The 16,594-nt window shown below is 36.1% G+C and overlaps 1 protein-coding gene across 5 annotated transcripts in view; it reads left to right on the top strand.

Moving 5' to 3' along the window:
• Nucleotides 1–15,066, top strand: part of RASSF8 (Ras association domain family member 8) — a 122,364-nt gene extending 107,298 nt beyond the window's left edge. For all 5 annotated transcript variants that reach the window (XM_035028057.1, XM_035028056.1, XM_035028055.1 and 2 more), the window contains 3 exons: nucleotides 10,427–11,316; nucleotides 13,861–14,005; nucleotides 14,615–15,066. In XM_035028057.1, the coding sequence (XP_034883948.1) occupies nucleotides 10,427–11,316; nucleotides 13,861–14,005; nucleotides 14,615–14,736 (1,157 nt within the window). In that variant the 3' untranslated portion in view covers nucleotides 14,737–15,066. The remainder of the gene's footprint in view (nucleotides 1–10,426; nucleotides 11,317–13,860; nucleotides 14,006–14,614) is intronic.
• Nucleotides 15,067–16,594: the final 1,528 nt, after the last annotated feature.

Genomic DNA, 16,594 nt, shown 5'->3' with positions numbered 1-16,594 from the left:
TGTTTGTGAACAAGCTAAAAAGTTTTAACTGAATCTACCCCCATTTTTGCTTTGTCAGTTAACTCAGTCCAGAGGTGTTTTTGAAAAGTTGACAACTTGAATACAGAGGTTTTACGGTATTTCTCCAAACTTGGCTAAACAGCTCTTTTTCTGTATCATAAATACTTCATTGAATTCAGAATTCACCTGAGAGATGATTCAACTGGCAATCAGCCGAGGACTGTTGATCCTTGCTTCCCTGGTGCTGTAAGATTTTCTCAGCATCAAATGTAATATGCTTCTGATACCTACCTAAATATTTCTCTATTTTGTAATGTGAGTTATTGGTATTCAAAGTTTATACACTAAATGAAATTTTTATAGTACTTTGACGTTATTTCCACTGTAAGAAATAATAGGGGATTTGTTAGTTAGGAAAAATTAATGCTGTGACATCCATCCCCAGAATTTTGGTGGCTTAACACAATAAAAGATTATCCTATGAGCAGAGTATTGACTGACTGAGCAAAATGCAGATGTTTCTAAAAAATGTATAATGAAGCAACTTGTAGAATACTTTCATGGGTTTAAAATTTTTTCTTTTTAGATTTTATTTATTTATTTGAGAGAGAGAGACAGAGATAAGAGAGAGCACAAGTGGGGAGGAGAAAGAGAAGCAGGCTCCCCACAGAGCAAGGAGCCCGATGCGGGACTTGATCCCAGGACCCGGGGATCATGACCTGAGCCGAAGGCAGACGCTTAACCGACTGAGCCACCCAGGCACCCGTCATGGGTTTAAACCCACATATTTGCCGCATGGGGTGAAAGCATCAAAGATACACTCTTGATTAGGGATTGTTAGGAATTTTTCTGGATAGCTAAAATTACTCTCAGAAAACCATCAAGATATAAAAATATTTACATTAGTTAGCAATCTGCAAATATATATGGCAGAGAACCTTTTTTGACTTTGTGCTGCTAATCAATGAAATCAAATTAGAAAATAGCTAAAGACAGAACATAATTTGGTAAAAGATGTTGAAAGTATCTGGTAATATGGAAAGAAATCCTTTCCGCTCTGATCTTTGACTACCTTGACAGGTTATATTTATTTATATATTTATATAATATATATATATATATATATTTGGGTGGTGGAAATAGAACACATCCAAATTATGAGACAGAATAACAAAATAAAAACATAATTGAAACACTTTAATTGGCATGAAGTGGTTAAACTGCCCTGCAGTGCACTGTGTGTTTGGTCACTATATATGCTGGGCTTTTTGACACATTCCCAGTTTCGAGTATTTTATCTTGTTTCTCCCATAAATTATCCCAGAAATGCCATTATTTCACAGTTCAAACTGCTTCTCAAATCTGTATGTGAAACAGAAAGCCTTTGGCTGTTCATCTGTTTCAAGTTATAGTCCAGAAAATGCGTTTGCTTTTACAATATCCCCAAAATATGAAAAGAATGTATTTCTGCCCTCAAGTAGCTTAGAACTGGAGTAGAGTATGGCTAACAAAAGATTAGAGAGGAAAAGAGGAGGAAAAAATCAAGGAGACTGAGGGAAAAGTTTTCTCATTCATACTCCTTTGTTGCCTGGTGCCATTTAAAGTACTGAAGATTCAGAATTTTTCTCTGTTCCCACTTCTTGTGATCTTGTTCCCATATCTTCTTCAACTGGGGCCAGAGTTAGCATTTAATAGAGACAAATTGGTTGGGGCTGGGGTCCAAGGTGGAGTAGACTATTCCTAAAAAGCCATGTTTCATATGGTTTGCCCCAAGAAAATCAGTTTTCTATTTTTTTTTTAAGATTTTATTTATTTATTTGACACAGAGAGAGAACACAAGCAGGGGGAGTGGCAGGCAAAGGGAGAAGGAGAAGCAGGCTCCCTGCTGAGCAGAGAGCCTGATGTGGGGCTTGATCCCAGAACTCTGGGATCATGACCTGAGCTGAAGGCAGACACTTAACTGACTGAGCCATCTAGGCACCCTGAAAATCAGTTTTCAAACACACACATTTTATACTGAATTCTAGTTTAAGTATTTAATACTTATTTCTTTTCTCTGGAAGTCCCTCTAACATAGGGGCCCTGCTTGTTTATCCTTCTTACACCATTGCTTTGCCTAAAGTAAGTACTCAGTAAAACATAGTTTCTAAAACACTGCTGTCCAGTAGAACTTTTTTGCAAGGATAATAATGGTCCCTGTCTGTGCTGTCCAGTATAGTAACCACCAGCCACATGCAGCCTACTGAACACTTGAAATGTGGCTTGTATAACTGAGGGAATGAATTTTTAATTAAAATTTAAATGTGACTAGTGGTTAATTGGTATTGTAGTAAACAGTTCTAGGAGATGACTAATTGGTATCTCAGACTTAAAATGTCAGAACCCGACCTCTGTATCTCAGCTGCTGCTCACCCTCAGATTTCTTCCTGCTCATCTCAGCAAATGAAAACTTTTCTTTTAATTGATTAGATCTAAAACTTATGTGATCTTTGCTTCTTTTCTTGTTCTAATATCTCACAACCATTCCATCAACAAATCCTATTTGTACTACCTTCAGTCTATATGCAGAATCTTGTTTTTCTTCACAACCACTGTTAACACCTTGATGTAAGCCCACCATCATTTCTCACTTAGATTTTTGCAGTAACTCATCTCACTGCATCATCTTGGTCCCCTCCAGCCTATTCTCAACAAATTTCTTTTAAAGTTAATACTTTTTTTAAAGTTTTTATTTAAATTCCAGTTAGTTAACATACAGTGTAATATTAGTTTCGGGTGTACAATTTAGTGATTCAGCACTTACATGTAACACCCGGTGCTCATCTCAGGTGCCCTCCTTCATCCCCATCACCTATCTCCCCCATCCCCCACCCACCTCCCCTCTGGTAACCATCAGTTTGTTCTCTAGAGTTAAGAGTCTGTTTCTTGGTTTGCCTCTCTCTCTCTCTTTTATTTTTCCCTATGCTCATTTGTTTTATTTCTTAAATTCCACATGAGTGAATTCATATGGTATTTGTCTTGCTCTCATGGACTTCACTTACCATAATACTCTTAGTTCCATCCATGTCATTGCAAATGGCAAGCTTTCATTCTTGTTTATGGCTGAGTAATATTCCATTGTGTGTGTATCTGTTTTTTTATGTATATACCACATCTTTAAAGTAATACTTTTAAAATATGCATCATATCACTCCTCTGCTCAAACCGTCCCCTCATCCACAGTGGTTTCTTACTCAGAAAATTCCAAAGTCTGTACAATGGTCTTCAGGACCCTAATGAATCCATACTTTATCCCCTTACCAATCTGACCTTATTTTATGCCACTTACTTTTGATTGTCGCTTCTTATATACACCAAAGACATTTCTGCCTCAGTCTTTGCATCTCTTCTTTTCTCTGCTGAGAATACTCTGCACCCAGATATCTTCAAAATTCATTCCCTTGGATCTCTGTTTAAATATCATCTTCTCACAGATGTCCCTGACCACATGTACATAGACACATGCACACACACATGCTTATACACTCAAATACTCTTTATCTGCCATACTCTAGTGTTCTCTAAAGCACCTACCCCTCCTGACATTACATACAGGCCACATATATAGACCATATATGCATTTTCAAATCTAAACATTTCTGAAAAGCCTAGAGTTTATCATACTTTATTTGTTAGCCATAACTGGAGTGTTTTGAACTCATTTGGTGGTAAAAACTGCTCTAATTTGATATGAAGTTATTAATTTATATTTATTCCATTTGCTATGAACATTGATACATTTAACTTTATACATTTTAATATGTTTGATTACAGACCTACAGGATAGCACTATGTTGCCTTTCTAAAATCCAAGAAGTTCTGAATTTTCATCATATCTGGCCTTAAAGCTGTTGGATAATGGACAGTAGACCTACATTTACTTATTTGTGTGTTGTATATTGCTTGCTACTGTTCTGTTATTGTCTATTCTCATAGCTTAAAACCATGCCTAAGTAATAGACAATACGTATTTGTGAATAAATGAATGAATTTTTTAAGGTTTTTTTTTTTCTATAAATTACAGGCTGAGCTAGGTGACCACCTAATGTTTCATCCATCTGTAAGATTATATGATCCTTTAGAAGATAACTAAAATAATATTTTATATTGCCACATTTAACTCAATTTCATGCATAAATTATCAATTTTAGAAATTTACAAATTTATCAATATTGTATCTGTTTACAAAGTAATACTATTCATTGTAGACTGTTTTGAAATTTAGAAAATAAACAAAACAGAAAAAAATGACCCTACCTCCTAAGAGTAATCACTGTAAGCAGCGTTTTTTATGTACCTCTAGATGAGCTTAAAAACAAAAATTTCACTCTCCATAATTCTTAATAGTTTTAAAGTCTCATTTTGCATTTACTGGATTGTGATTTAAATTTTCCACATCACCTAATCCTCATAACAGTCTTATGAGGAAAGCAGTGTTATTATCTCTACAGATGATCAAGCTAAGGCCCAGAGTTATCAGATAACTTGCCCAAGCTCCTGTACCTAGTAAGGAAGGTACTGGGATCCAAACCAGTAGTCTGACTCAAGAACCCTGCTCTTAACTACTGTTACACTGTGTTGATTATACCCCCTATAATCTCAATGGGCATCTGTTAGGAAATATAGTTATTGACTGAATTATATTGAAACAAGAAATAAAAACCTTAATAGTAAAATATACTGCTTTTTTATAGCCAAGATCATCTTTTACAGTTTTGATATTTATGACAATAGTGTAATCTTCATAATTTTAAGTACTTTCTAGGTTTTCTCCATCCATAAAACATTATTTTAATGAATGTGAAGACATGCAATTCGTAGCATGCATCAGTCAAGGTAGGTTAGATCATGCTACATTAATAAAATATCCCCCAAATCTTACTGGTCTATAGTGATAAGTGTTAGCTGTTATTTTGGTTAATAGTATTTATGCAAAGTTAAGTAGCATAGTGCCCAGCAAATACAGGCATAATAAATGTTAATCATTATGAAATCAATAAATTTTATGTTTTCATTATTTTTTAATAGTAGTAAGCTTAACATATAATCCTAAATAGTTCCTAAATTAATATGCAGTAATTCTGTGATTACATGATAATCTCATCAACACACTGGGAAAATATACTGTGAATGATTTAGCTGTGAGTTGTGCACAGCTGGCTGACAGGTTATACTCAGAGATATTTACATTATATCACTGTCATCATGAAATAAACACTCCATGGGTAAAGTTATCTTAATAGCTACACTCAGGACTTGTAGAAAATTCATTGATAAATTTGCAGGATATTGGAAGATTGCTTTAAATTCTTTAGGCTTTGATTTCTTCACTGGTAAGTTGAGGATCGTAATATCTATACTGCTTACCTCATAAAACCAATTAGGATTACATATATATTATATATATTTATATATTTTATATATTTTTTATTTTTATATACATATATATATGTAAACATCAAAAGCATTTAACAGACTATAAAATGATAACAGTGTAATTTCTGTTACAGAGATAAATATTCCTGGTAAGAATTCTAAGTCATTATGAGAAGGGTTAGTTATGCTCATTAGAGTCTGTATAAGAATCCAAAATGTTTATATAGCTTAAGGAGCAAAGTATCTGTTACCAGAAAAGCTCAGTGGGGTTGGATAGATTATTCATGGTTAAGAATAAGCTGTTACTGACATTACTTCTAATATGTACAGAAACAGGAGGCTATGTTAGCATTAAATTCGTAAGAGATTAATGCCAACTCTGTCATGTTCTTTTGTTTTGTTTTTTTTAAAGGATTTTATTTATTTATTTGACAAAGAGACACAGCGAGAGAGGGAACACAAGCAGGGGGAGTGGGAGAGGGAGAAGCAGGCTTCCTGCTGAGCAGGGAGCCCGATGCGGGGCTCGATCCCAGTACCCCGGAATCATGACCAGAGCTGAAGGCAGACACTTAACTGACTTAGCCACCCAGGCGCACCTGTCATGTTCTTTTGAATAATGTACAGTATTCATCTTTGGGGTAAGAAGGATTTGAAACTAAAGAAAAAACCAAATGTCAGTTAAAACTAAATCTTATAAAGAGGGTTGATGATCAAGGTGTTTAATAGAATCCCCAGGGCCTGACACTATTTCTGACAGATATTTGGTGTTTAATATATATTTGTTGAATAAATAACAAGATGTGACTTTTATTTTTTTTATTATGTTAATCACTATACATTACATCATTAGTTTTTGATGTAGTGTTCCATGATTCATTGTTTGCATATAACACCCAGTGCTCCATTCAGTATATGCCCTTTTTAATACCCATCACCAGGCTAACCCATCCCCCCACCCCCTCCCCTCTAGAACCTCAGTTTGTTTCTCAGAGTCCATAGTCTCTCATGGTTTGTCTCCCCCTCCGATGTCCCCCCCTTCATTTTTCCCTTCTGCTATCTTCTTTTTTTTTTTTTTTTAACATATAATGTATTACTTGTTTCACAGGTCTGTGATTCAACAGTCTTACACAATTCACAGCGCTCACCATAGCACATACCCTCCCCAATGTCTATCACCCAGCCACCCCAACCCCTCACCCCCCACCACTCCAGCAACCCTCAGTTTGTTTCCTGAGATTAAGAATTCCTCGTATCAGTGAGATCATATGATACATGTCTTTCTCTGACTGACTTATTTCGCTCAGCATAATACCCTCCAGTTCTATCCACGTTGTTGCAAATGGCAAGATTTCATTCCTTTTGATGGCTGCATAATATTCCATTGTATATATACACCACATCTTTATCCATTCATCTGTCGATGGACATCTTGGCTCTTTCCACAGTTTGGCTGTTGTGGACATTGCTGCTATAAACATCGAGGTGCATGTACCCCTTCAGATCCCTACATTTGTATCTTTAGGGTAAATACCCAGTCATGCAATTGCTGGGTCATATGGTAGCTCTGAGATGTGACTTTTAAATCATGATTTTGTTCTTTGGCTCTAAGAAATTTCCTAAAATTGTAAAAAAAAAAAAAAAAAAAAATGGTTGCACCGTTGAAAGAGTGATTGAAATAAGGGCATAATGTTTTTGGGTGACCCATATTTGAATATTTGAGTTTGGGTGTATATTTTCAAAAACTTCATATTACTCCACAGTTATACATACTATTCTGCTTTAAATTAAGTGAGAGTAATCTGTTATCCTATTTCCTTTTAATTCATGTCAGTCATCCAATGAGATTCCACCAATGCATTAAAGTCTCTTTATGTGATTTTCCTTATTATATGAAGTTAATGGTCCTTGGGATTACACTCAATTGCTTCAACTATTCAAAAGTATAGTCAGTATTTTATTTATTTACCATTACTTATTGTGACATGCATTTCTAGATAGCCAAAACAGCCTAAACTACAAATGCTATAGGTAGGTAGGTAGGTAGGCAGGTAGGTAGATAGATATTCCTTTTTATTAGGTTTAGGGGTACATCATGATAGTGTGCAAGGTACAACTAAATGTATCCATTTAGTAAAATACATTGAAAGGAGTTTTGCAAGAAGAATTTGAATCCTTCCAAATGAAATAGGATCTTTAGGGCCTTACCAAGGATAGTATTAAAAATAATGATTATGGGATTTAACTTTTACATAACCTATCTAAAACCTAACTTTTATAATAAAATCAAAGCTAGGGGCGCCTGGGTGGCTCAGTCATCAAGCGTCTGCCTTTGCTCAGGTCATGATCCCAGGGTCCTGGGATCGAGCCCCGCATCGGGCTCCCTGCTCAGCAGGAAGCCTGCTTCTCCCTCTCCCACTCACCCTGCTTGTGTTCCCTCTCTTGCTGTGTCTCTCTGTCAAAAAAATAAATAAAATCTAAAAAAAAAAAAAAAATCAAAGCTATTAATTCATTTACCTTTTTTTAAATTTTATTTTATTATGTTAGTCACCATACAGTACATCATTAGTTTTTATAAAAGCTTTTTTATATTGCTGGTAGGATTTTTTTTCTTTTTGCCCAATTGCACATTTATAAATATGTGTTATTTAACAAAAAGGGAAAACTGGCAGTGAAAGAAATTCTAAATAATCTTCTAGTAAGACATTCTCATAGGGCAGCGGTACCATCAAGCATTGGGAAAAAAAATCCTAATTATGGCTCTAAATTAGGGTCTTTAAAATTCTTAATATAACTTGGCTAATGTAATGATTCCATTTTCTTTTTCAAGATGCTTCATTGGCCTGGTAGACAATTAGAGAGGGCTCTGCTGATCTATTCTAACCCCTCACATTACTGATGAGGACACAGAGCTCCAGAGAAGAGTGAGATTCTAAAAGTAGTTGATAGGCAGCAAAGCCAAGAACACAAAGTGCTGTGATCTTTGAAGCAGTGTGTACACATGGAACAGTTTTAACCTTGCAGATTTATCATGTGGTTTTTCTTGGAGTAATTACAGTAATTTTTAACCTGAAAATCACTAGAAACATGTTTTATTCCCAGAAGCCAATCCACTGTATTAAGGGTTTCTTCTTCATTCCCCTCGTTTACCCAGATATTTTGGCAATAGTAACAACTAACATTTGTATAGAACTGCTCAATTTTAGAAAACAGTTTTATATTTTACATTTCACTTGACTCTTGCAACAACATTGTCAGTAAGAAAATATTATTCTCACCCTATAGATGAGGAAACTGAAGTCAAAAGAAATTTAATAAATTGCGCAAATCATTTAAATAGCTGGCGGAGCCAAACCTGAACACAGGCCTTCCGACTGCAGAGCCTTTGCTCTTTCCAGCTTTATGTTGTTGGGAGTTGCTAAAAGTTGTTTAAGGATTTTTTTTTAAGCCAGCTTATTGTCATGTCACGTCATTTTTAAGAGGTCTCTGGTCAGCCCTTTTGTTACGTGAATAACAGGTTTTAAATTAGTAATGGCTACCTGTATTGATTGAACACCTGCCCTGGGCCAGGCGATGTGGTGGGTGCTTATTATGCCTGACTCTGATTCTCAGAACCTGTGAGGTGTACACTATTTATCCAGTAGGTAATTAAAACTCGGGATTAAAACTCCACTCTGTTTGCCTTGCGAGCTGCAACTTTTCTGCTGTACCCAAGATTCAGTTTCCATAGGAAAAAAATATGCATGTTTAGAGCAATATCACTCTTAATGTACTACTTCTGAATTGCATACATGGATATTCACATACATACGTATCCAGACCTCCATTTATTGACCTCCATAATAACTGAGAAAATAACTGCTCTTGGTTCAGAAGCTCATGAAATTAAAAAACAGGATAAATCAATAGCTGTATATACCAGTGTTATAATTGCAAGACAACAGGATCAGTATTTTCTTCCTTGTAATAATGTTAAGTAGTAACGGATACTTTTTTATTGAGATATAATTGACATGTAACATTTATATTAGTTTCAGGTGTCCAGGGGACACTTCTAACAAAATAAAATCAATCTGACCCACCCACCTTAAATGGAAGTATTTAGGAAGTGTGTTCAAGTAAATGATACTATACTGTCTTCTGAAGCTTGATCTTCTGTAATTACCAGTTAGGTTCAGTATAATTTTACTTAAATATGATTTTATTGTTTTTGTTTTTTAATATTTTTGCCTTTTAAATTTTTTTTAACAAGAATCTTTGAAGTTACAACTACCAAAACTGTAGAAGACTTTTCTTCAGACCCCTATTTTTATAAATTTTTATAAATTATTTTGAAGGGTCATTTTCACTGAGGTGATTTTTTTTTTTTTTTTTTTGCCAAGGGTGTGATAGCAGCAGTGTGAGCTATGAGTTAGCCAAACCCTCATGCAGAGACAGAGGAAAGACCTGTACAACCCCCTGTGAGCTGAGTAACGTGTTGTCCACTGGCTCCATACCTCCCTTCAGGAGGCAAATGGGGCCTCCAACCTTCTCATGTTCCAATGTGCAGAGAAAGCAGAGGGAGTCACAAAGTGGAAATTTATTCAAGTTTTGAAGTTCTACCCAGCTCTGGGACCGGGCCCTCATGACTTCAGTGGGGCATTCTGGTGTCGTCCTTTGTTTCAGCTGGAGGTCTTGCCCCAAACAAGAAAGTCTAGGCATTCAGGCATTTGACAAGAATGTAAGAGTCTCACTGAGGTTTAAAGTATATAGTTGAATTTCTAAGCAAGTCAGAAGGGTATGTGTAATTCACATCCCATAATTTTATGCTGTTAACATACCTTCAAGAGAATTTGTTTGGTTTGGTTTGGTTTTGGTTTTGGTGTTTTTTTCTTCAAGAGAAGTTTTAAAGGTAGTATGGACTGGACTTGGATGCTAATCAAGATGACACAGTTATCAAATAGTGTCCTCTGTTGCATTATTTTAGCTATTGCATATTCCACTTTAACAGTTTATTCTTATCTTTTTTATCTAGGTCGAACCGGAAGGTACACTCTTATAGAAAAATGGAGAGATACTGAAAGACACTTAGCACCTCATGAAAATCCTATCATATCCTTAAACAAATGGGGGCAGTATGCTAGTGATGTACAGCTAATTTTACGTCGAACGGGGCCATCTCTTAGTGAGCGACCCACTTCAGACAGTGTGGCTCGAATTCCGGAGAGAACTTTATATAGGCAGAGTTTGCCCCCCCTGGCTAAACTGAGGCCTCAGATTGACAAATCAATCAAAAGGAGAGAACCTAAAAGGAAATCATTAACATTTACAGGAGGTGCCAAAGGATTAATGGACATTTTTGGAAAGGGTAAAGAAACTGAATTTAAGCAAAAGGTGCTGAATAACTGCAAAACAACAGCAGATGAATTAAAGAAGCTGATCCGGTTGCAGACAGAGAAGCTTCAGTCCATTGAGAAAGAGCTAGAATCAAATGAAATAGAAATACAATTTTGGGAGCAAAAATATAATTCTAACCTTGAAGAGGAAATTGTCCGCCTGGAGCAAAAGATCAAAAGAAATGATGTCGAAATTGAAGAGGAAGAATTTTGGGAAAATGAATTGCAGATTGAACAGGAAAATGAAAAACAGCTGAAGGATCAACTTCAAGAAATAAGACAGAAAATAACAGAATGCGAGAGCAAATTAAAGGACTATTTGGCTCAGATCCAGACTATGGAAAGCGGTCTTGAAGCAGAAAAATTACAACGGGAAGTTCAGGAGGCACAAGTCAATGAAGAAGAGGTTAAAGGAAAGATTGGTAAGGTCAAAGGAGAAATTGACATGCAAGGTCAACAGAGTGTGAGGCTGGAAAATGGCATTAAAGCTGTAGAAAGATCTCTTGGACAAGCCACCAAACGATTACAGGTAAGAACATCTCTATAAAAAGAAATGTTTCATCTGTTTAAAAATTAATATATTCTTGGCATTTTCTTTAATGACTGTCCATTTTCTCTTACATTTAAAGTTAGAAACCTATCTTGGTTTATAAGTTTCTTAGAATTTCTGTGACTTATGACAAAGCTAAGATGTGAGACCAAAACAAAGATGAGAGCTAAAGCCTCACTGATCCTTGCTCCACAGAAAGAGGTGTCTTACTGTGGCAGTTGGAACATTATTGGATACAGAGAATAGAATCTCAGAGCTGGAATGGACACTAATGATGAGATAGTGAATCTGACCTTCTCTCCTTTAGAGAGAAGGAAATCAAAGCCAAAAGAGATTACTGTAGATTGGTCTACCAAGGATTGTGTGGCTAGTTGACTGCTTATCAGTTACTTCTCCACTGTTGCTCACCCCATCTTTTCCTGAGATGTAAATAGTCCCCTTCTTTTCTCCACATTACTTACTTTCCTTTGCTTTCCTGAGGAGAGGGGCACAAAGAAAGGTTCCTCTGTGATTTTCCCCTCTCGGGTTCCCATACAAGAACTTTTATATTTTGCCATGAGATCCTGATCACTCAACTTACATTTCTCGGATACCCATTTTCGAGAAGAAAATGTGCTGATGTTAGGGGAGTTGCAAAGAGGTATTAAATAGAAATAATATTTTAATATACTAAATGTAAATAATATTTAAAGTGTTAAATATTAATATTAAATAAATTTTAAAATATTAAGTAAATGTAAATTTCTGGGTTTGGTTACATTTGGCCACATTTCAAGTGCTCGATAGTGGTCGCTGTATTGGTCAGTGCTGGTTGGTGACTTGCTATTCAAAGAGTGATCCATGTAGTTCAGGGCACACTTGTGAAAAATTCAGAATCTTGGGCGCCTGGGTGGCTCAGTTGGTTAAGCGACTGCCTTCGGCTCAGGTCATGATCCTGGAGTCCCGGGATCAAGTCCCATATCGGGCTCCTTGCTCAACAGGGGGTCTGCTTCTCCCTCTGACCCTCCCCCCTCTCATGTGCTCTCTCTCTCTCATTCTCTCTCTCAAATAAATAAATAAAATCTTTAAAAAATAATAATAATTCAGAATCTCTACTGTAATAGGATCTCCAGATAGTTCTGGTGCACATTGAGGTTTGAGCAGAGCTACTTTAGAATATGAACAGTTTTACAAGCAGAGAAAGCTGAGGTTTCAAGAATCTCTTATGTGATTTCCATTCTCTGCCACAAACTACAGTCGAGAGGTAAAACTGCCACCAAAATTTTGAAAATCAAGAATTTCTCATGCAGTACAAGGTTGTTAACCTCTGATTTGTCAGTATTATGCTATTTGGATTCATTTTGACCCTTAAAAAGGATACAGTTGGAAGTTGTGTGGCCTTTGATATTGTTTACAGTAAACGCTAATTTATGACAGTCATTGCCAGTAAATCTCCCTACCCTTTGGAAGGGATCTCATAATCAAACTAACATATCTCCAAGTGCCCGCTACACGAATAGTAAGTGGAGGAAACAACCACTCATTTCTGGTGGAAACAACCACTCATTTCTGGTGTCTCTTCCTACCACTGCCAGTCTTCAGGCACACTCAGCCTGGGTGAGGCCTTGCCACTTTTTCCTGTAACGCAGTAAGGGAGAGAAAGAACATCCATTCAAATCATGGAATACCTCTCCTTGCTTTTTGAGCTTTCTAGCTATCCGAACTTGATCTCCTTTCTTTAAGGATCTTCAGTTCTCAGACTTGTCTTTGCCAAGGACTTAAGAACCCCAAAGTGAAAATCTTGTGGGAATCTTGCTTTCCTCATGCTCTAATATATAGCTCAATAATGAATCCCATGAAAACAGTTTACCAAAAACAAGAACTTCTCTGAATCTCATGGACCAAATGACTATGGATTTTGCAGTCAGTTATGAAGTCATTAGGGAAATTTAATTGTGAATAGCTTATAGCAAGATTGCTGTAAACACTGGGATGGATGGAAACTAGTATTTTTTTTTTTTTAAGATTTTATTTATTTTTTGACAGAGAGACAGCGAGAGAGGGAACACAAGCAGGGGGAGTGGGAGAGGGAGACTAGCAGGCTTCCCGCTGAGCAAGGAGCCCGATGTGGGGCTCGATCCCAGGACCCTGGGATCATGACCTGAGCCGAAGGTAGATGCTTAACGACTGAGCCACCCAGGTGCCCCTGGAAACTAGTATTTTACTGATAAAAGTTTATAGAGACATAGATTTATTTCATCAGGTGCATAGTGTATTCCTAACAGAGGAAGGCATCACATTTAAGAGGATGGACTGAAGAAGCTGTTGTCCTTTATTTGCTTATTTTTTGGCCTGTTCCCCAGAGCAAAAATGATCTCTTTTTTTAGCCCATTGTATCAACATTAACCAGGTTTGTTAAAGGCGTTCTTGGGAAAGCGCATATCACACATCCAGCCCCTGTAGCAGATGGACTATCACCGGGATGTCTTTAGCTGGCCAAGAGTGAATCTTCAAATAAAAAGACAAATTTTAACTCCCATCTAGGACAAAGAACAAGAACTGGAGCAGTTGACTAAAGAGCTGCGGCAAGTCAATCTCCAGCAGTTTATCCAACAGACAGGGACAAAAGTTACTGTTTTGCCCGCGGAACCCATTGAAGTAGAGGCCTCACATGCAGACATAGAAAGGGGTAAGGTGTTGAGAAATCTGCTCGCTTTACTTTATTCTCACAGGTTAACTTTGAAGAAACTACTTGTATTCAGTTAAAATATTAGCCTACTGTTCAAAGCTTGGGCCACTTAAAAAAAAAAATTGACATACTTCCTGCTTCTGGAGAAAATCAATAATATCTAGATTGTTGATTTACGTACGTGGGCATGTAATCCCCAAATCTTGTATCATTTGCTTTAAACTGCTTCTTTAAGAAACCTTTTCCTTATGTTTGAGTCATCATCTGTTGGGTTTTATTAGCATTCCTAATGCCCCTTCTTCCTCTCCTAAGAGTCTTTCTTATTAATTTGTGCTGATATTTAAAAGATGTGTATCATCTGAACAACCAAGAAAGAGAAGCAAAATGCTCACCTTTTTAAAAAGATGTTGAAATCACTGAAAACTGTTTTTATCAATGGAGAGGGTCAAGAAGAGTTAGCTTTCTCCTCTTATCCCAGGCCCCACAGGGGACTGCAATTTTACAGTTTGCTCTTTGGCTCTTGAGGGCAAGAAAAGTTCTAGTTTTTCATGTTGCTGACTATGTCAAGTTGCTGAATACACCAAATGACTTTCTTTGTTTTCTGTGTAGAGGCACCATTCCAGTCTGGGTCCCTGAAGCGGCCTGGTTCATCTCGGCAGCTCCCCAGTAATCTTCGTATTCTACAGAATCCTATCTCATCTGGTTTTAATCCTGAAGGCATCTATGTATAACATTATCTGTCTTTAGGGGAGAGACCCAATAAAGGTACCAAGGACAGTAAAAATTCCTTCTTTGATTTGTGCCAATGATGAACAGAGGATCTATTTCACAAGCCACCGTCTCTTTTTTCTGTCCTAAATTGCATACCACTTGGAGCCATACCCTGTGCACTGATGCTAAAGAACAAAGAAACTGTTTTCACACATCGACAGTGTTGACATGTTTGTCCAGCAGCTGTAATGCAAAGCCTTCATTTTTATTTGTAGCATTTTGAGAGCGTTAGGAAAGTAGTATACTGTGTGTATACGTAAATAAAACCATGACTTAAGAGCGAAGAGAAATATGTGACTGGCTTAGTTTAATTTATTCCATATAATCGATTAATGGGTGAATGTTGATGTTTTAATATTTTTTATTAATACTTATCCTGTGACTGAATTACATTATATTTTGTGTGAAATACATTATATATTACATAATTACATTATGACTGTGTGTGCCTGTTGCCAGACTACATTTGTACATTGCTGATCTACAACTATACAAGTGTCATAGGGTGCTCCACCATCAAAACTAACTCCAAAGGAACCCACTTGTATTTATTTTGTGTACCTGTCCTAGCCATTGCTTCATTAGATGAAATAATTCAGGTTTTAGTTTTAATCTGGACTTGGATCTTTGCTTTACAATATTTCCAGTGTATGAATGACCACATACCAGAAGAGCAGTATTTTCACAAGGTAAATTGTATGTTTAGAAGATTTGCAGAACTTTGAACACCTTAAACAAAAAATGTAGTTGTTGAATATCTGTCCAAACAGGCATGGGGTTTCCTTATACATTATGTATTTTGTTTCTGCCCTGCCTTAATCATTTAAATCTCATGGATCCTCAGAGTTGCCATAATACGTAAGTTAGAGATATCTGGTTGACCTACTTCAGAAAGGTTACTTTAAGTGATATATTTTTAAAATAACCCATTTCATATGTATAGTCTGTTGGTGTAAGCACCCATGGGTAAGTTATCGCTTGCACATAATTTAATCTGTACTTTATGGATTTTGCTACTTCTCCAGTCACTTAGATAGAAAGTACATTGGAGTTCGGTATTTTTTACAAAGGAAATAAAGTTAAATTTGTTTTTTGTTTTTGTTTTTGTTTTTAATTTTTGAGCTTGGCTTTTACAGGACATGAGGAAGAGTCTCCCAATTGTACATATATTTTCTTATTTATTTATAAAACCAAAAAGTCACAAGTAGTATCTGAATGGATGTGGTCAGATACCATTTTGCCATTTTTACATTCCCTCTGATCAAAATTTGGTACAATATAATTAAGACTTTAACCTGAAATTTAAAGTGGTTTTTAATTCTGAGGAAAATATATTCTCTGTATTACTTACATGCAACAAAGTAAAAGTGGATTAGTATATTAATGCCATGGTAACAATAAAAAGATGTAAGTTATATCTTATGCATGAGGGCAACTTTGGATGTTTTAACACATTTGACTTATTTTGGTTTAAATGAATGTTGCAAATGCTACATTTAGGTTTCCAATGAAAAATTTTAAGAATGGCTATGAAAATATTATATAGAAGCTTCTAGAGAACTGAAAGTAATAATGCAGAGTTGCCTTTTCTAGTCCAGCTAAATGGCAGACCTCAACTAAGGGTATTATTTTCTTTGGGTTCTTGGAGTTATCAAGTTGACCTTGCCATTATACTATTTTGCAAATAACTTGAGAAATAATTTATTCTTACCTACATAACCCCAACCTATACACATTTGTTCTCAATTTATAATAGTTATTTCATATCCATATTTAAAAATTAAAATTAAAAAATATCAAGATACTTTGTAGATTTTG

The sequence above is a fragment of the Mirounga leonina genome, unplaced genomic scaffold (assembly GCF_011800145.1).
Source record: "Mirounga leonina isolate KUSES-001 unplaced genomic scaffold, KU_Mleo_1.0 Mir_201, whole genome shotgun sequence".
NCBI lineage: Eukaryota > Metazoa > Chordata > Mammalia > Carnivora > Phocidae > Mirounga > Mirounga leonina.
Note: the sequence above shows the minus strand (reverse complement) of the source record. Positions and strands in the feature narration are given on the sequence as shown.